At 45.8% G+C, this 27,488-nt stretch overlaps 2 protein-coding genes across 7 annotated transcripts in view; one reads left to right on the plus strand and one right to left on the minus strand.

The window, feature by feature from the left end:
* The first annotated feature begins 735 nt into the window (after positions 1–735).
* Positions 736–2,153, plus strand: prlh2 (prolactin releasing hormone 2). The gene is made up of 3 exons (XM_086102130.1): positions 736–769; positions 1,368–1,551; positions 1,862–2,153. Exons 2-3 carry the CDS (start codon positions 1,383–1,385, stop codon positions 2,065–2,067), a joined length of 375 nt encoding a protein of 124 aa, XP_085958256.1. The 5' UTR covers positions 736–769; positions 1,368–1,382; the 3' UTR covers positions 2,068–2,153.
* Positions 2,154–2,281: 128 nt separating this feature from the next.
* myripb (myosin VIIA and Rab interacting protein b) overlaps positions 2,282–27,488 on the minus strand; it is a 53,254-nt gene continuing 28,047 nt past the window's right edge. For 4 of the 6 annotated variants that reach the window (XM_086101396.1, XM_086101397.1, XM_086101398.1 and 1 more), the window contains 14 exons: positions 16,892–17,028; positions 12,093–12,179; positions 11,784–11,881; positions 11,509–11,589; positions 10,857–11,018; positions 9,781–9,949; positions 9,015–9,544; positions 8,560–8,694; positions 7,540–8,253; positions 6,704–6,895; positions 6,452–6,613; positions 5,719–5,814; positions 5,561–5,634; positions 2,282–4,596 (listed from right to left, as the gene is read on the minus strand). In XM_086101396.1, the coding sequence (XP_085957522.1) occupies positions 5,563–5,634; positions 5,719–5,814; positions 6,452–6,613; positions 6,704–6,895; positions 7,540–8,253; positions 8,560–8,694; positions 9,015–9,544; positions 9,781–9,949; positions 10,857–11,018; positions 11,509–11,589; positions 11,784–11,881; positions 12,093–12,179; positions 16,892–17,028 (2,635 nt within the window). In that variant the 3' untranslated portion in view covers positions 2,282–4,596; positions 5,561–5,562. Of the gene's footprint in view, positions 4,597–5,560; positions 5,635–5,718; positions 5,815–6,451; positions 6,614–6,703; positions 6,896–7,539; positions 8,254–8,559; positions 8,695–9,014; positions 9,545–9,780; positions 9,950–10,856; positions 11,019–11,508; positions 11,590–11,783; positions 11,882–12,092; positions 12,180–16,891; positions 17,029–27,488 lie in introns of those variants that run through there. The other 2 variants (XM_086101400.1, XM_086101402.1) reach the window with 2 other exon arrangements.

Genomic DNA, 27,488 nt, shown 5'->3' on the forward strand with positions numbered 1-27,488 from the left:
GATGCGAAGTCATTCAGTTAAGAGCTGATGACACAATCTTGTTTTTGAAGAGGCAAACCAGACATGGAGCTGGCACAAGGGCAAAGATTCTTTATCATGAACCAGTGTTGTTTTTGGTCTCCTTATGTTAAAAAATGCAAACGCTTTCAAAGTTAAGTGAGGAAATGTTAAAGATTGATGTAATAGCAGTATTGTCATTTTTTTTGTCAACATGCATGGTGAAGGATGAGATATTTTAGCCCTTCACTTGACACAAAAGGTGTGTGTGTGTATATATATATAAATTACAAAGGAGCACTTTCCATTCAGTAGACGCTCAGATCAGAAGCCACTAATTGTGTACTGCCTTGCCCCTGGGAATCAAAAACATTGATGGAAGGTCCAGGAAAAAGCCACCCACCACAGTTATGGATCACAGTCTGACTGATGTACTTGAGGTGCTGGGTTTCCCCCACGTTGACCAATTTAAAGTTGTCTTCATGTCATCAACTTGCTGATGGACACCTCTGCTGCGTGACAGACGGCAGGACGACTCAAAACGAGCACGTCCATTTGCAAAGGGCTTCCGGGAGTGGGAAGGTAAGGGCGCAGGGTGGGGGGTGGGGGGTGGGGAGGGGGGGAGGAGATGCGTCCTCTGTGCGCGTGTGTGTGTTTATTCATCATCCCAAGGGCACATGAGAAGCACAGATATATAAGATGCAGCACACCTGCTTGGCTCGAACAACTACAGACCTCGCCAGCTGACCTTAGCCTCTTACCAAAGTTCAGGGTAAGCTTATTATTGCGTTTTTAATGTACATGGCATTTCAAAACATTTAACCAAAAAAAAAATAAATATATATATATATATATATACATATATATATATATATATTTTTTTTTTATTATTATGATGTTATATACTTGGCATTGTAGAGAATTTCACTTCATTCCTTTCATTTGTATCATATTTTGTATTTCATGTACTGTTATTCAATATTGTAGATAATATCCACACTTTTGGTTTAAAAAGTACTTCTTGAATTTTAGTCATTCTCGCAATTATTTTTAACGCTATCACGAAATCAATTTGATAACCAATTTTAGTCTGGATCTGCTTAAGATTTGCCATGATGGCAAATGTGTATGAATTCAGGTTTAGCGGTGAAAATCTCAGCTCACATCTTCAAACTGTCTCATGTCTGTCATTTTTTTCAACAGGTAAGCAGATGTATCAAGTTTGGCTCCCTTGAAACAGTCTCTATTTGAAACTGTGTGTTAACAAGTGGAGAGAAGTGCATGATTTAGTCAGTGGACCTTCCCACCTGTTTGAGCATGTGAGGTGTGTGTAAGGTTACTGACCAGCACTTTCTTATGCCGACTTGCAGTGCCGACTCCTCAGCATGTTGCCCGGGAGAGTGACCGATGTCCAGGCGAGGAGCGGGCTGCCTGCACCTCTGGCTCTTTTCCTCGTCGTCCTGCTCATCCTGTTCTCCTCCTGCAGCCTCAGCAGCGCACACAGCACCACGGTGGAGCACGGCTTCCACATTGTGCACAACGTTGACAACAGAAGTAAGTCAGAGTTGAATCTCATGGGCTTATATAGAATGTAGTTGTTAAATAGAAAAATTGAGGTTTTTTTTTTTACATATTCTAGTGCCATACTAAAAGTAGTTTGTAATCAAAAAAAAAAAAATCATATTCGAGTACGGTGACCAGTGAGCGTATATTATGTACGTTCAAAGAAGAGGTGAAATGGATTTTCAGCCTTTTTTTTTTTTTAATTTCACACTGCTGTATGTGTGACAACGTCTCTCCTGTAAATTCTGATCTCCAATGTATCATCTAAAAGACAGAAGTGATGCACCTGTTTGTCGTCCAGGTCCAGAGATAGACCCCTTCTGGTACGTGGGCCGTGGCGTGAGACCCATCGGGCGCTTTGGGAAGCGACACAGCAGCATTGAGGCAGCGGGCGATGTGGGGATGCAGCCTGTTGTCAGGATGCTGGAGCTGCTCTTGAACAGCCTCCGGAACAAGGAGAACCTGGACAAGGTGCTGCATGGAGAGGATGGGGACTGGTTACCATGACAACATGCATCTCTCCCTCACATCAACCAACAAACTCTGAGGTTGTGCTTGATACAACACTCTTGTTCCGTGTTCCTCCCCGGTGATTGTTAATCAAATCAACCTGCAAATATGTGTTGTGTACATATGGAAATGCAGTTTATATTGAATTAATAAATATGAACTTCATAGCGTTCAGGCTCGACTTGTGGATGCAACACACCACACATCCAGAGAGTGTTTCAGCTTGCAAATTTAATTTCATTCCTAATACATCTTTCTCCAGGTGCACAGCGGCACGCATGGGTGTATTATTTATCGAGACTTTTTTTGCATGGTCGTATGGACTTTTTTTGCATGTCAAATGGACTGCTACAAACGACAGCACATAAAGTGAATGTGGCACTGCGCACGGTAAACGTCAAACTCGTTGGTCACACCGGCTTTAAACAGGAACCCAATTCCATTATTATCGCAGGACACAGTTCCATAAATTCCTGTGTGAATTCACGAGCGCCATACGACAATGAATGTTGATTGGGCCATGTACACATAGTCTTGATCATATCCATTTTTTTCCATATAGATACTGTATATTAAATTCTGAGATGACATTTTTACAAAAATACAGGACACCAATGATTGGACCGTTTTAGCTGTGCTTCTCATGACATTTGTACATCACAAACATGCTTTTATATACTGTATCAACACTCCAAGAGAGACAAACAATTACAGGACCAATGTGCTCCCCCCATGGAAAAAAAAACATGAGAAGGTTGCAAGAAAGTATCTCTCACAGAAAGAGGTGGAGCAAGTGCACATGAGATTGCCCATTTTGTTTTTTCGTTTGCACCATGCAAGTCAGGAAATCAACCCTGCACTCCTGCGGATTGCCTATGGATATTCTGCGGGGACAAAATCAAAACATGACAGCAGTATTCTCACATTTAATAAGAATCATGTTAGCCTCATCTCCTTGTCATCAGAATTTTCAAAGCAGACGGACACAGAAAGCAATTGGAGTCGTGTCTCGCAGGAACCACTCAGGATAAAATAAAGCTTTGTCATTTGTGATCATTCGCATAAAAATGTTCCAAGTACAAAAATAAATTGCTTGTCACAAAAACTGTGGTTTCCTGACACTGACAAAACCAGCCCGTTAAAATCTTGTATGCGGCACCGAGGTTTGGACAGGAAGAGCTCTGTTGCTCAAACAATAGGCCGTTCGTTTGGAGAGTAAGAGAGAAAAGGAGAACAGAAGAAGAGAATACTGCACCGAAGGGGCGGCTCGTGCTTCGCTTTCACTTTAAAGCTGAAACGTTGATGTTGGATTCATTCACATGATCGTGTTGATGTGTGCCTTCAAAAATCAATTTTCATTTGAATCTTGTCTGTTGCGGCGACCGCTTGAGTGCTGTTGAATAAGACTTTCATTTGCATTCTAGTCCAAAGTTAGATGAGGAAATGTAGCCGTCACATGAATAGACACTCGGAAACAAGAATAAAGAATGTATGGTTTTCAAAACATATAGAAACCAGAATGATGGCTCAATAATGCGCTAATTGTCAGAGGCGACATCGATGCTAAGCTTGTCAGTTGCTGGCTCGAGCTCTCGTCCAAAGTTCAAGAAGAGAGCAGAAAGGTATCAAAAGAACAAAAACTCTGCCACTCGTCATTTTTTGCTGAATGGCAATCTTGTGCCAGACCGCTGTTAACTCAGAAAAGTTCAACCTCCAACTTGGAAAAGTGTATTCGAAAGACAATCAACTGTGTTGGTCTCGGTGCCGCCGAACAGTGTTGAAGTGAATGGAGGAGCACCATTCAGATGGGGGAATGGGGGTCAATCAACCGCAAATTTTCACTACTTGTGGCAGGGCTCAGGACTATATCGTTTCCTAATAGCGAGGAACCACAAAAGATAAGATGTCAAATATATTTATCGACATTTATTGTTGATACTTGGGAGTGTTGGGGTCATTCGTCTGACAAAATTGCTTCAACGTCCAACTTGGTCAACTCCAAATGGGACATGTCTTACTTCCCAGCAGTCCCAAATGAGCGTCAAACGACAACCATCCTCCTGAATGGGAATTAACGTCTGGTAGCCGTGTGTGTGTGTGTGTGTGCATGGGTCTTCACGGGTGGAACCCACATGACATTCTAGCCCGAACTGAGGATAAGCGTCTCATAATCAATAGCCTATGACTTCATTGGACATCCTAATCATGGTCGATATTCAAGTGGTACAATTTGTACACAGATTGGTTTTGGAGAGGTTTTAAGGCAGAGACTGTCCACTCATCTTTGCTCTACGTATCCCGTCAATGGCGTGAAAGGGCTGAGGGCTTTGTGGGCCGCAACGGGGCAGGTGGAGGCGGACGCTGGGTCAAGGCACTGCATGAGTGGGGGGGGGGGGGGGGGCGAGGGGACAAGGGGGGGCCCTTGTCCACAGGGCTCTGGCGTGTGGCCCTGAGGGACTTGTGCTGCTGCTCCTCATCCACACTGTGGCCGAAAGACTTCCATCGACTGCTCGGCATCCATCTTAACTGAATTTTAGAAGGCAATAACAGAACAAAAAGGGAAACATTCAAACGGTAATTCAAAACAAGACATCTTTCCCTCCTGCCGAACAGAGGTGATCAATGCAAAATCAGTGATGTGACCAAGATGTCTTGGTCTGTGCTTGTTTCGTGCAACCCAAAAAAATAAATAATAATAATCTGAATCAGAGCTGAAAATGAGTTGATGCTGTTTATTCAAAAAAAAAATGGGGGAAGAAAACCCATTCAATGTTATTAAAAGGAAACGGCGACTTGTTGGGTGATAGAACAGCTTTGGCCTCTTGTTGTGCAAGTTTCCATTTGGATGCTTTGAATCTAATGGAGCTTTTCAGCTAATTAGTCCGCTGGCCAGCAGATGTATTCATTTTTACTTCCATTCAGCAAGCAAGCTTTTGTCTTTGCACAATGCGGGAAATGTATGATTTGAAGCAAAAGTGAATAAAATGCCTCTCTCTCTCCCTGTCACACACTGACCGAAGATACACCCATGAACGAACACACACACACACACTAGCAAGCACTTTAAGATCTCTCTCCCTCTCTTTCTTTCTTTTTTTTTTAAATGACTATCATCTTAACTGAAATAAAGGGCAGCTCTGTGACACTTAACAGATTTACAGGAAAAAAAAATTTGAGAAGAGATTTCTATTTCTTTTTTTACGTATTTTCAAAGGTTATGCTTGACTGTACCAAACATCTTGCGAGTTATTGATTCCTCATATGAAAGACAGACAGACAAAGAAAATAAATGTGGGTTACCTTAAAACCTTTTATTTTAATCAATGAAATACTCCAAATGTAATATAAAATCTAAAAAAAAATGTTTGTGGAGTGTGTTAGGGCAGTGTTGCCCCCCCCCCCCCCCCAAGTAATGCGCGTGTGCATAGATGAAAACAGATCAAGTAAAACCTGCTGGAACATGTTCAATGCTTTCTATTAGAATGCAAACCTTTATTTGGTATCTTTTAGCGGAGGGGCTGGCAGCTTCCTCCTCTGATGGCGCGACGAGTCCAGGGTTTGTGGCTGCATCGTCAGTAAAACAACAGACATGATCGTGACTCTCCTCGACGTAGATAGCCATTTAACAGCGGCTATGCGGTTGGATACCTTTGCCGTTGGCTTGAACTTGGAGAAATGATTGCAAACGGTCACTTTCAACCCTGCGGTTTTAAGAGCCGATATCCTGGCCTCAATGTTGGATATCTACAAGTGGAAAGACAATGCAAGATAGTCGATGAACTTGTAAGTAAATGACTTTAGGCATCGGATGATGCAATTTAGGCAAATAAGGACTACTTGTGACTCTCTGAAAGAAAAGTCAAGGTTGGAATGAGTGAATACATTTGCCAAGTTGTTCTCCATGGTTTCACCGAATTAATAGACAAACATCACGATCACAGAATCGATCGTTGAAGTGTGGCCAAGGGTGTCCTGGTGACAAGTGAAAATGTGAACAACCTTATGTTTGACCACGTTATTTGTTATGGACAATCTGGAATGAACCCTGATGTACAGACACTTAGCAAGGTAGCAATTAGGATGCCCAAACTTGCTCGACGTCTTTCACCATGGGCAAGAGGACCGTTACCAGAGCCGAAGCTGTGTCGAGACAAGGCCAAGTTTATCTTGTCACAGCACCTCTACCTCGCACGGTCCCTTCCCTACCAGAGTGGCGACATTACATATCCCAAGAGACAGCTTTTGTTGCTGGGATTCGGACTACCAAGGTCCTGGCCTTTGCTAGCCCCCCAGCTCGGATTCTATTTGGTGTGCTCCACCCGGTAAATGTGGTGAACAAGAAAAATGCTGATAAGCAAACACGCTCAAGCTCCTCCAGTACCTGCATTTCAGATTGCTGGACCTGAGCAGCAGCAGTCGCCACTTGGTCTTCCAGGAATACCAGTTCAGTGTCCGTGGTCCCACTACTGATATTGCGGGCACACTGCTCCAAGTCCCCCAGGGCCCCCTCCAGGCCATATACAGCACCAGCAGCCAGGTAAACCTTCAAGGTAAAAAAAAACATTGAGGTCCTGTTAGGACTGGAAAAAAATTACCTTTAGCCATTGAGGGGAGACCAAGCATTTAAAGTTACATTCTCCTCCATCTTGGTGAGCCTCTGATCCAGTTTGTGAGTCTCAGAGCTGCTGGAGAAGGCGGTCGTGCTCTGAGGCTCTGAAGGCGTGGAGCCGTCCCCTCCTGCCTCGCTGATCAGCTCCTCGGTGGCGTTCAAAACCTTCAACACCTCTGTGGTGATGCTGCAGAGTGAGGCCGCAGAATACTTCTGCTTCACACACACACACGCACACACACACACGCACATACACACAAAAAGATTTTATTATCAGCTCTACCAAGGAACGGGGGTCCATTAAAAGCACTCTCTGATTCCATGACGTCACAACCATTTTAAATATATTGATAAGGTGCATCGATTCCCATTAGTGGCATACTTGATAATGACCTCCTCTATTTAAAAAAAAAATAACTGTGACGTTTAATCAACGTTTAGACGCTTTACAATGATGTCATGACTACGTTCTATGCAAGAACTTGTTTTTTGGGGTGGAAAATGGGTATCTGAGGCCAAACTGCACAAATGGAGTCAAAAATCAATCAACAAACTCTCAAATAGCCACAAGACAAAAAAAGGTACCATAGTCTGGAGGTTCACATTTTCAATATGCACAGTATTTCAATAAGTACACTGTGCCCTGCTTGATGATGTTTCGATTGTGTCTGTCGGAGTGCAAAATATGCTCAGACATACATAGACAAACGCTGGCCATGAAAGGGAAGAGAGACAGATCTTTTCTCAATATGAAATGAATCACTAGCTGAAGCTTTAATCAGTAGACGTATTGATCCCTCTCAGCACAGCACCGATAACGTGACAAAAAGGGCAGCGCTTGAGTTGCTATCCCACCTTACCTGGTTGTCAGACAGCGCCGCCTCCTGGGAAGATGGCGTAACAGCAGACGCGCTGGCAGCACTGGAGGCGCTCTTCCATTCGGACATCTCCTTGTCCAAATCTCGCCGATGCTGTCTCTTGTTTTTTCTTCGCTCTCCTCTCTTCTGCTCCTTCTCACCTTGCGTCTCCTCCAAACTCCCCGCTCGCTTCTCGAGCCTCCTCTCCTTCACTCGGCATTCCCCACTCAACGGTGGACTTTCGATCGACCTCTCACCTCTTGTCATCTCTTGACCATTCAATTGAGGGGCCGGTTCGGCCGCTTTTTCTTTTAATTTGACACTTGACCTTGTCTTCTCTCTTTCCGTGTCTTTCGGCTTTACTCTGCCGCTTTCTTCCTCCATCCGTTTGTGCGGGGGCCACTCCTCATCCGACGAGCTGCGATCTCTGCTGTTGGTGCGGCTCCTGACCAGCTGACTGACCCTGGTCCGCAGTTCTTCCTCCAGAAGGCGGGCTGTGCCGGACACAGGTCCCGAGCCCCCGTGGCGGGGCCCCGAAGGGCTGCTCGGGTCTACTGAATTCGGGGTGGCTTGGTCCAAGTCATGGGATTCGGGTGTGATGGCATCTAATGGGAAGGCATCTGGTGCTGCTGTGCTCATGGGCACGGTGTCGGCGACAGGCTTGTCCTCGCTTAAGTCCCTTTTCAGGAGGTCATCCAGAAGAAAACCACGACTCTCCTTCACACACAAAATAGAACATATTCATTCACAATCGAGGCCAACAAAGGAATTCAGTTGCCGGAATAGTTGACGCCAGACGTGATAGCGATGAAGAACATGGCAGAGGTACTCCGTTTGAATCACAGCGCAGACCTTCCGGTGTGGCTTCTTCCCAGATCCCCAAAACATGCATGTTAGGAAAGTGCAATTTTAAATTGTAGTCCTCCGATGGTTCCTTTCACCTTCTGACTGGACAACAGCATTTCTCAACATTCGTGCGCAATCTCCGAGGGAAGCCACCATTTGAATTTGGTACAATGTTACCTGAATCGACTGCGAATAGCTCTGGCTCCCGGAGCGGTTCTCATTTGATGAATCTCTCTTGCTTTTGCGTCGTCGCCGTGACCTTCTCACCTGCTCGTTCTGCCTTTCTTCGGCCTCGCTGCTGTCCGCCATCACCTGCAAATGGAGATCGGGTGGGGTGTGTAACGTGTGTTTTCCCGACAGGATTTGGTAGGACAAAGCCTTTTTGTGCTATCTGGTCATTTTGACCCCATTTACTGAAGGTACGCCATTTTCCTTTACAAAGATAATCACGGACAATCGCTGAAGAAGTGCACCGCGTCGTACAGAAATGCGCTTCTCGTATTCTGTTGATCTTTCTACGACTTAAATAATCATCTGAGTAGAATGCAATCATCCCGTATCAGTCCGTGTAGGTATCCCCAATATCACATCGGGCGCTTTCGCCAAAACCTAATCTTTGCATTTCTACGCACCTTGGGGTTATAGTTCACATCCAGAGCCCCTGAGAGAAGCGGATACGGGGAGAGGTTTTGGTGAAGGTGTTGCTGGTACAGCGGTACGTGGTAAGGATGAAGGTGCGTGTCTGATGGTCCTTTCCTCCAAAGCGAGTTTTGAGGTGGTCGCCGAGGACACGAGGACCGCGCTGAGGATGCTTCCGAATCAGAATTGAGAGTCTCCGTGTTGGTGTACTGGCCAGAAGAAGGCGAGGTCACGGGCAGGTGCTGCGTATACGTCCACTCGGGGTCATGCTGCGAGTCGGTGTAGTAGGTCTCATCGGACAGCTTGCGGCGGAACTGCTGCAACGCCGCGCCCCAGCTGCCTCCGTCGTCGTCCTCCTCGGAGTCAGAACCCATCTCGTCGTAGGCTGAGACAACGCCGGACTCCTTTTCCAAGACGCTGAACACCAGGCTTTTCCTCTTGGTGAGCAGGCTGGGACGAGACATCTGAGAGCTGTGGAGAGCAATCCAGTTGCCGTCTGGACTTTGGAGGACTGATGATGCGCCTGGATCAATAAGGCAAAAGATGAAAATATTGTTTCATCCACAACAAGCGCTTTGGGGAACCACCATTATCCAAATGGTCTTTTGAAAAACCATCCACTCTCTGGCCCCATCTTGTGACTTCACTGTCATTCACTGTTATTAATCATGACTTCTTAATTGTCACGGTGAGACAAAATTAGCCAGTCAGAGAGTGTCAAGACCAAAGGCTTGGTGGGATGCAAAACATAAACTTTACTGGAATTGTCCAGCCGGTCGACACTCTTCCAGGTGGGCAGGGATGCGGCCTTGGGCTCTCTCTTCAAAGAAGAGTATTCCTGTAGGCTGCCGCCCGTGCCAACGACCTCGTCCTGAGGAACTTTTTCGGGAGAGTCGTCACTGGTGAGGGAGAAGGCTGAGCGTGAGCGCTGAAAACACACACACACACACAGGTAGAAATGCACATGAAGGACCACATATGCTGGACTAGAATGTGACAGTATAGACGGCTGAACATTACTGATTTGAGTCCGCACCAAATTATGAACCTTCTGCATCGTGTGCACCTGAATTGAGTCGATGCAATGAAATAGCAGTCAGAACATCATCACCTTAGTTGAGGTAACTAATCCACGAAAAATTTCCATTTCAAACCAGTCAAGAGAAACTCAGTGAGGATAAAAATTCTCATCAGTAGGTGGAGCTAAAAGCAAGCCTATAAATCCTGAGCAGAGAGGCTGAATAATAGGAGGCGGATGCAATGCTGAGATCACCGTGAGCCGAGACCGCAACACAAGGAGCCATATTGCATATTTTCACGCAAGGGTGTCTAACTGAGCGTGTTTGAACTGACGCTGATAAAGCGAGGCTGTCCCGTGGCGGGCTGAGGTGCTGAGGAAGGATCCAAGCGCATTCCACAGGACTTTGATCACGGCACAGTAAAACCGCATGAAACGGAGCAGGGAGGCCCCTGGAGCGCAGCTTTGATGCTTTGCTCGAGCACGGGATAATGACAAATGTCACCGATGACAAAAAGTCCCCGCTGGCAAATTTGTGTGAATCTAAGTGTGATGAAGCCCGGGCCTGCTTATTTGGGAGGCATCTGTTTCATTGTTGCGTCCACTCCTCATTTTCCAGTTTTATTCTCAGGTGAAATGGGATTTTAAACACAATACGTCATAGTCACCCGCAGCCCCTAACAGTCTCTCACAAGATCCTCCTCATAATTCATGATCAAGAAAGTAACACAAAAAGTCCTTTCTACTTTTTTTTTTTTTTTTTTTTTTGCTTGGGATGTTGGCCGTATGGCGCGCTTGTGTGCAGGTGCTGACTAACCGAGAGTGTGGAGGATGCTTTGAGGGGGTCCGAAGATCCTTGTGAAGACGGTTGAGCTTGCGAAGGTGACACTTGATCACTGGTCTGAATCAAAGACTGAGGCTGAGGCCAGACAAAGTCATACTCTGTCTGCATCTCTGAGCGCTTCCTCCTCTGGATGATCTAGTGAACATCAGGCGGCAACAAAAAACACGCCTTTCAAGTTATTGTACATGTTTACTCCATAAGACTTAAACTTTATTTATAGAAGTGAGAAGCAATGAAACACAATGTACGATGATAACTACAGCGAGACACCCAAAGGACCAACCGCCCATCACACAAACAAACAAAAACTGAAAGAACCTGTGGTGAAAGGGAAGTAAGCCAGCAGGATTTGCGACTAAATATTAACTCTACCTTTTTTCAAGCCCCTCTTTGCCAAAGGTTTTCAGATTACACAAAAAATAAATGATTTCAACTCACTCCTCCCATTCGTTTTGGATGGGCGCGTAATGCAAAAGTCTCTGTCAAAGTGAATTTTAGGTATTAAATTTACATTGTACTTGTACCACGTGAACGTACACGTCAATAGAGATTGCCAAACATTTGCCTCTACCTACTGGAGAGTGCCGAATTAATTCGCCTGAGGAAATCAAGCCATTCAAAATACCTTTTGGACAATGGTTGTAGCGAGTTCCTCTATGAGCTCTTCTTTGTGGTCCCGTAGATATCGAGCCTCATTCTGCTTCTCCTGCATCGACATACGACTCATTAAGAACGCAAGCACAATTGAATGATCACCAAATGCTGTGAAAAAATATATAAAATAAAAATGATTAGATTGAATGTTATTTTATTGTAAAGGTATGCCTAATCTTATGTGTTTTTATACGAGAGAGAGACAGACAGAAGGGAGGAAGCGGAGTGGCTGCCAAAAGATCTTACCAAACTGTCACTGAACTCTTCTGCCTTGGCAATGGCTTCCTCTATGGCTTCCTCAGCAACGCGCAAGGCGACCGTGAGCGTCTCAGCCATACTGTGTCCTGATGCCACACATATGAAGAACACTTACAGTGATCATCGGGGATTGCCGGGGGAGAATGATCCATTTTCACTTCATTTGACCCAAAATCGGGATTTATTAAATACAAATAAATGTTTGTTCATCCATCCATGCTGGCAACATAGTGACGAAAAAGGGGGGGGGGGCGGGGGGAACAAGAGGCAGAAATCTCAATACAGCAGTGTCCTCACCTTCACTCTGTTTGTAGAAGACGGAGTCACTGCCACATATGCTGCCATCGTTGTCATTGCCCAAACTTCCCTCGTGGACGCTGCTTTCTGAGTGAAAGAGACGGAGAGGCTGTGAGTCAAACCGAAAATCTGACACCCCGTCACAGTCATGCCAGCACTGCGTTCATATTGGAATCTGCAAATAACATACCCCGCTGCGCACCGCGCCACTAATCCCCACGGCCCCTTGTACTCTTGTCATGCGTACTCCTCATTTCATTGTTCTTATTTTGACAAAATCCCGAAGGCAACTCATCTGATACGATCTGCTTTCAAAATAAATACTCCAACAGTCACTTGTACAATTCAGGACGGCTCTCTGAAGGAACAGAGCTGACATATTTATATATAAAGCTCGGAAATCTCAGATATTCGCGTGACCTAAATATGAATGTCGTGATTACAATTGATTGAAAAATGGTTTGAATGCTGTCAATAACGTGAAACTGCCTCTGACTTCAAGGACCGTTACGCCCGCATTCTCCAGGATAAACGGGCACGCAGATTCAGAAGCAAACAAACTAAATACTCCACGGTGAATGATGTGTTTACGATTGCACCTCACACTTAAAACCCGAATAAAAATTCCAGAGAAAACACAGCAGCCATAATTCCGAGTCATTCTTCCAAACCGAAAGCCACGCAAGAGTCCTCACTCGCGACTCGTCTTCCAGCTGGACCGTCTGCCGATTCTCTTTGAGAGTCCAAATTCACTCGTGTGGTTTTGGTGTGATTGTGCCAGACCCGCTAAATGGCTTCTGCCATAGCAAACTGTCACCCGGCTTCGAAGATGAGCCGAGCTTCGGCAACCGCCGCTCTCCTGCAAGGCCGTGTTAACGTTGGATGAGAGCTCCGTTTTCCCATAAGTGTTCCTCTTCGGAAAATATGCAGTCAATGAAATTGACTGCAATATGAATCTTCTGTTGATGTGACCAGCTGTCGCCAAGCCTTTTAAGGCTGACCAACCAGCGGAGGCATTCAAACATTCTTAAGACAGACCCTCCTCAATCGTCTTTGCGGGGGCGTGCGAGTGTGCTGACATTAGCATTCAGCTGTGCACTCTTTGCACAGCCCCTTACCTTGATCTCTTCCGTAATGTATGCCGCGGCATCCCAATGGAGCATGGCGCTTTCCGGAGAGATGCCTTTAAATGACTGCAAAAGTTGTAATTTGCCTTTGAGGAACACTAAAGCAAATGATTGCTGATCTTCAACCTCCAGGCAGTGCGGCCACATTACAACTTTACAAGGCTGCAAGTATGAACCGCTGCTTTAAATCCGTAGACGTATTTGATTACAATGACACAAATTAAATGGATTTATAGTTCAATCCAACAGAGAGAACATTTACAGTAAACAGTTGTGCAATATTAAGTACACACGATTTGGTGTACTGAATCACTCATATTTGAACCGTCCTGTTATGTTCATTTCTCGCGGAAGAGCAAGAATGAACTTGGGTCAAATTGGACTGGGCATGTTATTTGTGTCAGGTGTCAAAAGTGTCAGGAACAAAAATAAAATGTCATTCTGAAAATGAAATGCCTTGGTGGTGAATTCAATTATTGAATTGAAAAGAGAATGGAAAAAGAAATTGTAATCATTCTCTTTTTATTGACATTTCACCCAAAGTTGCCACTTTATTGGGTTGTGTTGTTGATGCCGAGAGCGCTGTGCACAGTGTTCATCAATGTGCCACTCCTGTGCCTTTATGCAGCAAAGGTGTTTCCAAACACTTTGGCCATTGAGCATTATTACATACAGATAGAGAAAACGAAAAGAAAATAAGACGGCACAGAAGTTCCGTCAGCGTTGAGATCAGCCAGAAGAGGGGTGGGGGGGAGTCCTTTCAATGACAATGGAGCATCTGGCAGCAAATGTCTTATTAACAACGCTGTCACAACAAGGGGCTGAACTGACGGGCTATCTTCTAACATCACAAGAGAGGAGCAAAGTAAGCAAGCTGGTCTCCTGTATTCCCCCCTGAGAGTTTGTCTCTTGTTCTGGTGATGTGATGCCCGTTTAATTGCGATCCGTCACACCGTCCAACCCCAATGGAAGATTTTCGCATTCGTTTGGGACATCCATCCAGCAAATCACACTTGTAACCTACTAAAACAACCCAACACATTCAACATCTGGTACATTTGTTCATTAACCCATTCACTCCCAAAGACGTTTTTAAACGTCTTTTCAGACTTGGTCTAGAATTGGTTGGTACTGAATGAGTTAAGAAGATCCAATTGATGCCCAGGACCGGCCGTTTGGGAAAATAAACATTTTCCAGAATTTCCCAATGGCCACCCCACCCCCGATGACATGAAACGTGTAATACATCTTCCATGTTCTCAGATAGACTTGATGATGTTTATTACTCCGACTGCAACATTTCCAGAGGCGCTCCAACTACTTTGCCTCTTTCATGTAATTAAATAATGTAAGCAGAAAAAAACTGAAATCATTCAGCGTATCTCGACAATGGCCGCGAGCATAAACACGCTGTCGTTTAATTTGAAATAAACGTGTGTGACATTTGAGTACGCGGGGAAAAATACGCTGAATTCTAAGCAGACTGGGCTAAATGCGTTAAACAGCCTGTCATTTGGGTGAAAAGGACTGTGGGAGCGAGGCAGATCTACCCGTCGCATGACAATAAAAACTGCTTCCTGAAAAGTCGCGTCTCCGCTGGCTGCGGATCAGTCGAGGAACTCGCAGCATGGGCGTAATTCAATCCGACAGTGAATGTTAAGTGAGCAAGATTTTCTTCAGCTGACAAAAGGTCAGGGTTTCACTTCGCCTTCCTCTCATGTCGAGATGACCCCCCGATGCGGGCGAGCAGACCTTTTCTCCAATCATTTCACCAAATGTCACTTTCATTGCAGACATCCAAGTGACTCTTTGCTCCCATGAAACATTCGGCCCATCATGCCCAATAGCTTTGAGATGAAAGAACATAGACAAAGAGAAGTGATGATTTCCTTCACTGTTGCGGTGCTATGTTTATCCATCACCTCCTTCTCAAAGAGACTCGGAGCCACGGAGGATGAGGAAAAAAAATGCAGTTTTCTGGCTTACTCCCACAGGTCCTCAAATAAACTTGTTTTGAACTCTTTCAAGGGGCTGTTTAACATTCTGTGAGACGTTACGTTGTGCGAGACGAGAAGGTCAACTCAATGTTGGCACTTTCATTTGGAACAAGATCCAGGGACTTGTTTTGCTAGCTTGGCATCAAATCGACCGACGACCTTGAATCCTCGACTTTGGCCTGTTTTTCACTTCAAGGGCGCCTCGAAAATTGAATCCTTTTATCGGCAAAAGACATTTCTCCCAGCCAGTCAACAAAGAAAAATATGGCTGGATGGATGGATACAACTTTATTGTCAAATGTACTGTATGTGTAACATACAGCACAGATGAAATTTCTTCCCTCTCAATATGCTTCTTAATATATTATGAAGTCATCCCATTGTTTTTCCATACTCCAACTTCCCAGACACAACCTATCGTACATTCCCTGATTCCACACGTGCTTCATTCCATTTTGTGCTACACTGAGATGAAAAACTGATTTAATAAACATTTTTACACCCCCTCTGTTGGTCTACTTCCAGAATGGGATTTTATGATGTGGCCCTGAAACTCAAAATAATGGACTCTCATGCAAATAGGGGCAACGCCTCAGGAATGTAAAACATTCTCATAAACTATTTCCCATCCACTGGGCGGACTTCATATGCCTTGCGACAACGCTGGCTTTTATTTCTTTCTTCATCGCCAAGTGACTGACCTCCACGGCATCAATTGTCGGGAGGCGTGAGACGGCGGCCGACGTGACGGTCGTCGAGAGAGCGGCGGATGTTTTACACCAGTCACGTGTCCACACAATGAATGTGTGACCTTCAAACAGACGGCGAGGGAGAAAAGGGAGCCGGCCATCCGGGCCTTTCATGTTCATCTTCTTCAGTGGAAGGCGATAAAGCGCATGTGTGACTTGAAAACAAACGGGGAATGTCTGCGGCCGCCTGCGACTGTGTGTTTGTGTTAATTGCCTCAACCATATCAAATACTTTATCATAAAAAGTGTGTTGCATGCATGCGTTTGACATTTGGAAATGTGATAGTTGAATGTGATTAATTTAAGATCAAATGCGCAACTGTATTTTTCACGACTCAAACATTTGTCATAGAAAAATAAACAAATAGCATAGATATATAATTACTCCGGCAACTATTATTATGATTATTATTACTACCACTGTCATTATTATGAGGAAAAACTTGCAAATGTCTCGCAGTCCCTCACTTATCCTCATCCAGTTCAGCCCAAAGGCTGACCTGATTTATCCCCTCAGTGCTCCCTTCATCCATTTAATCCAGCCTACTGGGGTTGGAAATAATGCCCTGTGGAGACACACTGATCATGCTGCAGCCTGGTCAAAACAATGCTGTGGCGGGGTAGGGGGTGGGGGTGGGGTGCAGAATGGATAAAAGCTGCCCCGCTGCTGCCCACGACAGAACGACCCAACGAGGGCATAACAAAAATGGATGCAGCCTACTGCACGTATTAGCCGGCAAGGCACGGCTGCAGGGAAACCATCAGCACACATACAGACGTTGTCTCACACACACACACACACACACACACACACACACACACACACACACACACACACACACACACACACACACACACACACACACACACACACACACACACACACACACACACACACACACACACAGAGGTAAGGCTGAGTTTACCTGGGAGATCAGATAGCGCTCCTCTCTCTATAATGTGCTTCCGATATAAAGTCTTCAAAACCTTGGCGCTGCCGAATCTCTTGAAGCGTCTTTTCACATTGTTGTAATACCATTCCAGGGACTGTGTCCTCAAAATCCTGCAGAACACAAATGAAAGAGAAGCTTTTTAGCTCAGGATGCATCATCCTTCAAATTCCACAAATAAGGTGATTTGGTTCTGATTCAGCTTTGTTATAGGCAGGCTTTTTGCGATGCCCATGGGTTTGTCGTACACATTAACAGGGGAAGTAGTGGATGGTCAGCAAAAAGTACTTTTATAGACAGTAAATTTGTCACCATTAGCACTGCAGCAGGATGGAATGAGGGCAGAATGCTGCACGCGCGCACTCTGCTGCGTGATCGGGACGGCTTGTATGAAGACCGTCGTTATTGATATGTAAATCATATTATATATCACTGTAAATTTCCCCGGTGTGGGACAAATAAAGGATATCTTATCTTATCTTAAATACTCCCACGCAGTCCCTTGTATTTTAAACCTGAAATTGGAAATGTGACATTCCACTCATGAATGACGAAATGCTTGCACCGACAGTAGCTCAGCTTTGACTTTCAAGTATGTTCCGCTATTTCGAGCGAACACAACTAACAATGCGGACTGTATGAATCATCATTGAAAACCAGTACAAGAACAGGCTCATGCGCACGGGCGGCGCTGCACTGCACCATCATAAGCTGAAACCTCCGATGGCAGTCACTCTCATTGGGAAGGACAACAACAAAAGGAAGAGACCGAAGGAGCTACGAGGTGGCACCACGCACAGCACAAACAATCTGCACTGGGTCAGGCTCCACGTTTACCGACCTTTGAAGTGAGCAGCAAACAAAGTGCGGAATCTTAATCACTGTGTAAATCAAGCAACATGCCCATGCGGGGGCATGCATTCACGAGCACTGAATAAGTGCAGAATGAGTTCGTTTCGGGTCAAATTGTTTGCATATTCTAATATTGCTCAAATCTGAAATAGTCTTTGAACAACCCCCCCCCCCCTCCCAAAAAAAAATAATTCAGCACAATTAAAATGAGCAGGGTGATGAGGAGAGCTGGAGATTAAGGATGAAGGGGAAGAGTCTTCTCAATGAATGAAGCACGGCATGGCTTCCCTGGAGTGACGTGGTTTAAAAAATGAGCACGGAGAGGAGAGAGTAGAAGCTTTCAAGTGTTGGATGAGCCGCACGAGCTTATGGGAAAAACATGCATAATGAGGTTGGGACAGTCCCATATTCTGAGCTGCTGCATGAATAAATAAAAGGGATTCCTATGGAAACTCTCCTGACTTGGGCTTCTCTCCTTTTCTCCCATCATCTTAGTAGACCGCTTGCAATGCTGCCAAACCGACTGCCGCTACTCAGTCTCCTGCCAGCTCTTTCGCCTTCTAAATGGGCTCTATCGAGCGATGCCTGTGGAAAATGCAATTGAAAAAAAAAAAGACGAAGAGCAAGACAATTAATAATACAGCAGCCACAACGCTCAACTATGAATATGATACTAAACAGTGCAGCGTTTGAATCTCTGTTGGAACATCAACATGTTTGTATTCTGCCCAAGCTTGCATTGGTATTGCATCCCCGAAACGTGCAGGTTGGGTTCATTGAAGACTCAGACGGAATTGGTGCGACGGTCGGTGCGAATGGTCGCCTTACGTGCTCCGCGATGGTGTGGCAACCAGCAGGGTTTAGTCATTGGAAATAACAAATGGCTGGAAAAAGATGTGCGGATGCGGAGCTGTACCACCGACTGAAAACACAACAGGGAAAGGACATTAATATTCATCTAGCTTCGTTTCTTTTTTTTTTTTTATAAATAAACCGTCCTTTAATCCAACATCCCCGACTTGTGTTTAACATACTGGCAAAAGGGATTTATACAATGGAATTTTGGCTTTTTTTCCCCGCCCCAGTTTGCAGCTACTCCACCGCACTAAACAGGCGGGGTTATTTATTCCGAGCTGCCACAACTGGCTGCCGCAAAGAGGACAAGGCAGCGGTGGGTCAAATGCTAAAAAGCAGATGAGATTTTCTCCTCCTGCGCAAGGATCATTTTAAATCATTTGGCAGCGAGCAGATGCAAACGCGTCGCTCATAGCGACTGGCCCGGTGACCTTTCTGGGAAGCCGCCGGAATATTGATCACCTCCCCGTGGCTCTCTGATTGCCATTCGCATCGGCAGGGAAGACGAATGAAGAGAGAGGCCTTCTGCATTATAAACGGATGTGAGCGACTGTTGCGATTGTTACATGTGCGCTATGCGCCGTGTGAAAACTACAAAGGCTCCTTACTTTTATTGTCGCTTGACAATGTACTCCACCGTTAGCTCAATTGATGGCAACGGTCAAACGGCCGATTAAAGACATTCAACGTGATCAAGCTCGGACACAGAGGGCAGAGTGCGGCTGTCAGAGTGTTAGCCCGGTTGAGGCAGTCTGACAAATCATCGGCATGATTTATTCCTAAATGTTCACTTTTTTAAGACGACAATGCTGAGTTTGCATGGACACGATCGGAGAGTTCTGTCCTGCATTTACCTTTGAAAAGCATGCGCGGTTGGAGTTCGCGGTGGCCGGTGAGTGAGCAATGAATACAAAGCAGGCGGAGGCAAGAGCAGGACAAAAGGCAGCCGCCGAGTTCCAAATTAAAGGTCATTGCGGTGATTGGCACCATGAAAGAAAGGCTGAAAGTGTTTCAAATTTCTTTGAAGATTTTTTTCAAAAGCACATACCCGGTTGATATACAGTAATGCCCTCCCAAAAGAAATATTCAGCGGACAAGTAGGGGAGGCAGCAATCTGGTTTTGCCTGATAAGACAAGAAAGCCCTGAGAAAGAGATGATCTCACAGAGTAGCTGCAGACATCCAGTCTTGGAACATGCAGCCAGTAACTTCAACTCAATGACCAGAGAGGCTGGCAACCATGCAACCCGGAGACTTATCGCAAAACCTTTCCTGGAAGAACAGCAGATCGCCACAGATAATAAATGATTGCATAAGTGACCGTTAGGTTGAGTCACCATCTTTGAAAAATGATTCACAATGCAGTGACGGTTACATGTAAATATATCATTTCAGATCGTTTGTCATCTTCTCCCACTGTGTCGTGCTCAAAAGCAATGACAGCGCGCGACAAGTATTGTACAGCTCATGCCAGAAGCTGGCACTTGAAATGCATCTCGGTGTCTGAGTCCGGGACGCCGCGGATCGCTGTGCAGCCGCACGCACGCACAGCTCACATCACTGGGTTGGTGTCTGATGGAGCCATTTTGTGGCATCTCTCTGTAAAAGAGGTTTAGACTTGACACTTTTTATTAGATCTCAACCTCATAATTGTGCGGCTGTTTTCAAAACGAGAGAAAATGAAAGCTCACGCACAATTTATCGAGACTGCAGCAAATTTGCTACTGTATGCTGGCGAATAACCCAACAATTTCTTTTTCAATTTTTTTTTTTTTAAACAGCTCCAGCAGCCTTGCAATCAAAGTCACTTAACATATAATTTGCCTGGCCAGCCGCTAGAGCTCTTCGATGTTCTGATGCATGCCGGCTTTAGCGTAATGACACCCTTGTTTTGCATGTTACATGACCAGAACACGTATTTGGCGCATCACTGACAGACGCTTTAGAAACCGCTCTGTTCGCTGCACCACGTGACAGCAGAGTTCAGGGCATTCTCATCGGAGTGAAGGGACGTAAACTGTGAGCGTTCCATGATCCCGAGAAGCATCTCCTGCTCCGTCTGGCCGACGGGGCGTAGGAGAGCGACGGGCGAGGAGGATGAATCACACACATGCACGTACACAATAATCCCCTCTCTCTTACTCAACTATCCTTTCCCATTCATTTCATGTGTTCCCACGGGATTTTGATGACAGCTGGTGGGAATGAGAGGGGGAATTGCTCTGAAAACAATGTAGGAAATGTCCCTGCTCTGATAAGCAGTCCTCTCAGGTCAAATGTGCCAAAAATGGCATCATGAAGAGCGTTTCAATTCAGGGGAAGGGATCGCGTTGCGCTTTGGAGGTGCCACTGCCCACTCCGATGTGACTTTGGCTTCGGCTGCCGACTATTGAATTTGTCTCCCCATCACACATTTGGTCACAAAGGGACAACCGCGTCCTTGTTTCCCAGAGCATCCCTGTCGAGATGGCGTCAAAGTCATTTTGTGTACCATACTGATAAATATTGAAAAACAACATTGCTTTTTCGGGATACTGCCCGTTGATCATCTACAGATGGCCACGCTTGCGATACTGATGAAAACACCGCATGTGGAAGAAGGGTGTTGATGTGATCAAGTCTCGGAGTGAGCAGAACAGATTGCCCGTGGAGAAAAATCCTGCAGCAGCCATCAACCGTGAGCCCTAGTTAGTTAGTTCCGCCCGCTCCTATTTGGAACATTGGGCGACGAGCCTCCTCCATTTGTTCCGGTCACTGGCGACCCTTCTTGCTCCATGCCAGCTGACACCCATCTCACTGAGGTCTTCTTTGGCAGTCTGTCTCCACGTTTTCTTTGGCCTACCTCTCTTCCTCTTTCCACCCTCTGGCATCCAGTCCATGGCCACACTTGCCGGTCTCTCTCTTGGCAGCCGGAGTACGTGGGCGATCATTTTCCTTCTCCTTTCAGAGACAATGTCTGACAGTTCAGCCACTCCTGCCCTCTTCATCAACTCCTCGTTGGTGATGTGGTCTCTCCATGAGATCCTCAGGATGGAGCCGTGAGCCCTAAGACACTCTCAAACGCATCCCAAAAGGAACACCCCTGCAATTTTCCCTACGGATTAACTGGAAAGAAAGAAATGCCATTGAAAGATTCCATTTTCTCAGCTGACTTGATTTCATCTTTTAATTATACTCGTCCGACAGTACGTCTAACAAGTTAATCACACCCGCACGGTAATGGCGGTCAAGATCACTTAAACTGGAATTCCCTGCGATTTGAGAGCTATCCTGGCAACAGTAATGTTGCTGTGTAAGCAAGAAAACACTGGCAGCGTTCCACAGATGTCTGTTTCGCCCCACTGGCTTCCGCTGATAAGATGTCAGAATGGCTGATTTGATTTCAGGCAGGAGAGGAGACCAAGCTGACTCGGCTGTGGCAAGCTCGGTGACAAGCTGGGCTGATAAATGAGTCGTGACTAGCTTGATTTGCACATACTCTAATGTGCTATGGTAATGAACCAAAACGAGATTGAACAGAAGAACGCATATGCCGAACAGCATTATTTATCCATCCATCCATTTTCTAATGGGCTTCTCCTCACGAGGGTCGCGGGCATGCTGGAGCCCATCCCAGCTGTCTTCGGGTATTAGACGGGGTACACCCTGAACAGATTGTCAGCCAATCACAGGGCACACATAGATGAGCAAACCATTCGCGCTCACAATCTCACTTTGGAACAATTTGGGGTGTTCCGTTAAGCTGCCATGCATGTTTTTGGAATGTGGGAGGTAAGGCAGATGTGCTAACTAGTCGCCCTAAAGAGTCGAGGTGCCTCGATTCAACTTGTGCGGCCACAGTATCGTATGTGAAAATACACACTGCACTCGAGCCGATGGAAGCAAAGGGACAAGCATATTGGGAGATGGCCAGCAGAGAGTAGCTCGTCCCAGGAGGCCCGGGACTTAACGCAGACGTAGCAACATCACTTTCTTTTCAACTTAATGAGTTCAAACAGCTCTCCTCACTCAAGCGGAAAATCACGAGGAAACACAGCCTGGCCTCTCTGCGGCAAAGCCTTATTTTCAATGCTGCGAAAATGGAGAGGAGGTGCAATGAGACAAAGGCCCAGAGCGATGCACAAGCGCGCACGTTGGCGAGAGAACGCATGCAAATTAGTATGTGAAACCCATCTGCAGTCTAACAGCAGAAAAGAGGGGGGGGGGGGGGGAATCATCTGTTTTAATCGCAGGACATTTAAAATAGTTGAAGAGTGAGGTGCAGAAGTCGAACACGTACGGTGTAAGTGCTGGGACATGTCTTAAAATGCCAAGTCAGCGGTCGTGCAAAATCATTTTGTTCCCCGTCCATCTATACATTCGCTACACCGCTGAACCTCCCTCCCTCCGGTGGCACATGGCTTGAAATCTGTCCTTGCAGATTTGAGGTCAGTGGCCAAACACCAATATGCCATATTGTGAGACCCAGTCACACCGGTGACAGTTTTGCAGCATAAACCGTTTTTCACTGAGCACTCACCGCCAGCCACAGAAGTAGCACATGGAGCACACCGCTCAGTTTCCAAGAATCATCAAGTGATGACAAGAAAGGCTACAGTGAGCGGGCTCACCAGTGAACCCAAGAACGCCGCCCATTCAGTCAGAGCCACACAAACGCGCGGATCCTGAACTTTACGTCGAAAACCGGCCCGAGAGCTGGAAGCCGACATTCTGCAAAATGACACGCGCTATTTTGACTCGATGGCTGACAAAATTCACACACCCACGAGGCGCAAACCGCCTCTTTTTGTTTTGTGCGTACATGGCCACTCGTTTCCGTGGACGGCAGCGATTTATCACCTGCCACACGTCCTCGTCCCCGATCATGGAGCAATGGGGGCCCTCACAGCAAGGCGCACTTACAAAGCCGGAACGGACACACTCTCAGTGAAACACGATAAGGACAAAGACGGATTGCTCGCAAGGCGACGGCCAATTGGCTTCGAGCAACGCCTTTCGCACGGCACAGACGCTTTGGATTCATGCTACGTTTCGATCAATCAGGGAACGGCATTTAAGTGGGTTTTAATCAAAGCTAAATGCCTGGACGGTCTGAACTTAAATCTTCAGTATGCCGAGTGTGCTTGTGCGTGGCCATTGTTTAGCAATCCTCTGTGCGCATCTTGCGTCACGGCTGACTGGGCCACCACCGGGAGTTACGATCAACTCCGCGGAAGGAAATAGTGATCTGGATTGCAAGGGTAATGGCGGGTGAGAAATATGTGAGGGAGGAATATGTGATGAGGGATGTTGCTTCTCGCCGCACCTGCCATATTGGAATAAACTGGAAATGACAGCACAGCCATACATGACGAACAAAAGATGATAAATCAGCGATCTAACGGTATGCAATTCCTGGGATGAACCCTCCGATTGTTTCTAAAAATTCTACACTGGATGCTCTGGGTGACATCAGCCCCACATCGGGCTGCATTGTTTGCTTGTTTTCCCTCCATGGACGCAAGTGTAAATAGCCTGAAAGTAAAAACACGAGGCAAGCAAACGGTGAGACACAGACATGTAAATTATTAAATTTGAGACGTGGGCGGTGCCTGCATTGGGTTGCCGGAGGGCACAGCCTCCCTTCGAGAGCGCAGTCGTGCTTGCTGGCTCCGATAAAAATACTCCCTGAAGGATGACCAAAAAATAAAAATAAAATAGCCCATCCCACCTCTCATAGCTGAAGGTGCTTGTCTGCGGGCAGGCAGGCAGAGAGTTCATGGAGGCTCTTACCAGGAGTGTCGAAAGAAACGACGACACAGGCAGAGGTAGTAGAATCCTTCTGGGATGCTTCAATAGACAATGCAATATGCAGGCAGGTGAAGAGAACGGATGGGGAATACCTTGAAAATAACTAAAGGCATGATGTTTTATCTTATTCATTCATTCAAAGCAAAACTAATCAAACTTTTATACGTCACTTGTTTTGGGGCAGGAGAATTGCGCCGCACTATTTGGTCAAAGAGGCAAACAAAGTAGCGGAAGAGAAAATGAGCTTGCTTGGGCTGTGTTGCTTTTAAGAGCAGCCGAAAGACCCGTGAGTCTGTGTTTATCCCTGTTCGCGCCAGTGACTCCTCAATGTTTGGCTGCACATATGAGCAAAGGTTATTGGTTGCCACAGGAAGAAAATATGGCCGGATTAAGATATGGCCGGATTGAGACAGCGCTGCAACCTGTTGGTTCTTATAACGAATACAGGCGCTAAACTGTTGATGGGGCCTCATGGACAAGTCAACTAACTGGCACAACAAAATGTGCCTTTGGGTGTTGATTGACTTGAGTACAAAGAACTCGCGCGCACACACACACACACACACACACACACACACACACACACACACACACACACACACACACACACACACACACACACACACACACACACACACACACACACACACACACACACACGCACACGCACACACGCACACACACAAATGTGATTATTTCATGGCCCATATGCAGGCGCATAGTCATCCTTTTCTGCAGATTAAGCACATGTGCAGGTACTGTCAATGTAAATATGTCAAATTTGGGACATTGCTAAGTGGGTAAAGACAGGAAAGCAATTCAAAATAGAAACTATAAGTAGATGAAACAACCATATAAATGTCAGCAGAGGAAAAAGAAACAGCTATTTTTCATAAAATTGTTCTTAATTAGGACACACGTCCTTCCCTATCCTGCTACCCTTTCTTCCTCCTGCCCTCTCTCCCTCTCGACCTCCGGCACTCGTCTCTCTTAATCATCTGCTCTTTCCCTTTAACGGTTCCCCGGCTGCTTGTAGCTCGGGGCCTAAACGGAAGGTGGGGGTTGGATAGCGGAGTCCCCATATCCCGCCCCCCCCCAAAAAAATGAAAAAATACATCTTGGCTTGTATGTGCCGCTAGTGGTCGATATGACATGGTGGGGGTCTTAATTGCTCCAGTCTGCAAACAGCCATGCTGGCTCGCGCCTAAATCTCTCCATGTTCTATTGTTGCCCTCTTCAACACCCCAGCGTCGATTAGTGTTCCGAACAACTCCCAACCCAATCAATATTTCCATTTCTGCTTAAGCTTCTCATTAAAAGAATTCATTTCAATCAAATAGGTGTGTATGTGCATCTTAGGATGCATCTATCTGTCTGTGTGTGTGTGTGTGTGTGTGTGTTTGAGTTCATAACATCTTTTGTGACACCAGTCCCGGACCTTTTCTGACAGAAGACCTGCATATGAGTGTGAGGAGACGAGTTCGGCGTGTATGTGAGCTCTGATTACAAGTCCACTGTTCTAGAGGGATGACACTTGTGCCACTGAGAATAATATTGGACAGCCGGAGAGAGAGAGCGAGCGAGAAAGAGAGCGAGCGATAGCCAGACAGACAGAGAGAGAGAGAGAAACAATTTGGCCAGCCCCATTGGAAATTGGATTTACATTTTGATTCTGCAGAATGCTGTTTGAAAGATGCAGGGCGATATTTGGGGATTTGGTATGGAGGGCATGATTTTTAAACATACAGATCATGTTTTTTTTTCTAATAGCAATGAATGTACATAAATGACAGAAATGTAACTATTTTACAGCAACGTGAGGTGTGCACATGTGCAATTCACTGTTCGAGAAAAGCAAATCCTGGTGCTACATAGTTGAAATGGGCAGAAAAAGCACATTTGATTGGAATATTGTGAAAGTTCTGCATATTTTGGCATATTCATTCATAAAAATGTGGACATTCTCTATGATGATCGCATTCTTGTGTATGAAATCACGAAATCTTCAGTTTTAAGGAGGTGACACACAGTCAGTCCCGTGTTGTTATTTAAAAAGACCGAAACATAATTCCAGTCAGTGTGCTAATTTGCCCAGAGAAATATTTTCAAGCACATAACTCTCGCAGCTGTAAATTATCGTTTCCAATGACACAACGCCACTCGGAGAGAGTAATTCATGCTAAGAGCGGATTTAAGGCCGCTTAGTGCGCTAATGATAAGTGCTCGGTTTCCATGATGCTGGTCGATGGCACTGTTGTGACATCAGGCCCATCTGTGACCAGTCTAAACCCCTCATGAGAACATTCCCGAGCCCCTGGGAAGCGGCCGCGCTCGCGGACGCCGATATCCAACGGCGGCGTGCGTGAGGGGCGGGGCTGAACTTTAGCCACCTCATTCAAATGACATCCGATTCCATCCAATCTCTTCTTATCCCTCCTCTGCCGTCATCTACCTCGCGTCTTATATAGCAATGCAAGCGTTTATCGGAGCTACCTCAGGACACTGCAAAAATTAATGTAAGTCAAAAAGCGAGACCTACGCGCACACACCCGCGCCTTGACTTCTCCAATTTGACATCTGCTTTGAAATCAACACCCCCCCCATTAAGAGAAGAATTCCTCCACTCTGATGCAACAGTGGTCGCAACACCCCTCCCTGCTAATGGAAAAAGAATTTTCATGCAGTGACAAGTGGGGGCACTAACACCCAAAGGCATCGGGGCACAGAACAGACGCTCACACACGCCCCTTGCAAATATTAGCCATCTTTCAAGTCTTGACTGTATTCACAGAGATGTGATTGGAAAATGCATGAATCACGACCAGGAAATGTCAAGAACAAAATAGCCCTTGATGTGATGCTTTTGTTTGTTTGTTTGTTTGTTTTAACCACAATCTCAACATCTCATCTCCCATACACCTACTACGAAGCACGTAAAAAGAGAGGAACTCTTTCAATGAAATGACATAGTTGGATGTCAATTAAAGCAAATGATAATTAAAAAAAAAAAAGAAAGGCTCACATTTAATCATCATCCTTCTGTTTCATAATTGCCTCCAGTGTATTTTCAGTGCCAT

The sequence above is a fragment of the Hippocampus guttulatus genome, chromosome 21 (assembly GCF_054856545.1).
Source record: "Hippocampus guttulatus isolate MCC_2025c chromosome 21, RoL_Hgut_1.0, whole genome shotgun sequence".
NCBI classification, from domain to species: domain Eukaryota; kingdom Metazoa; phylum Chordata; class Actinopteri; order Syngnathiformes; family Syngnathidae; genus Hippocampus; species Hippocampus guttulatus.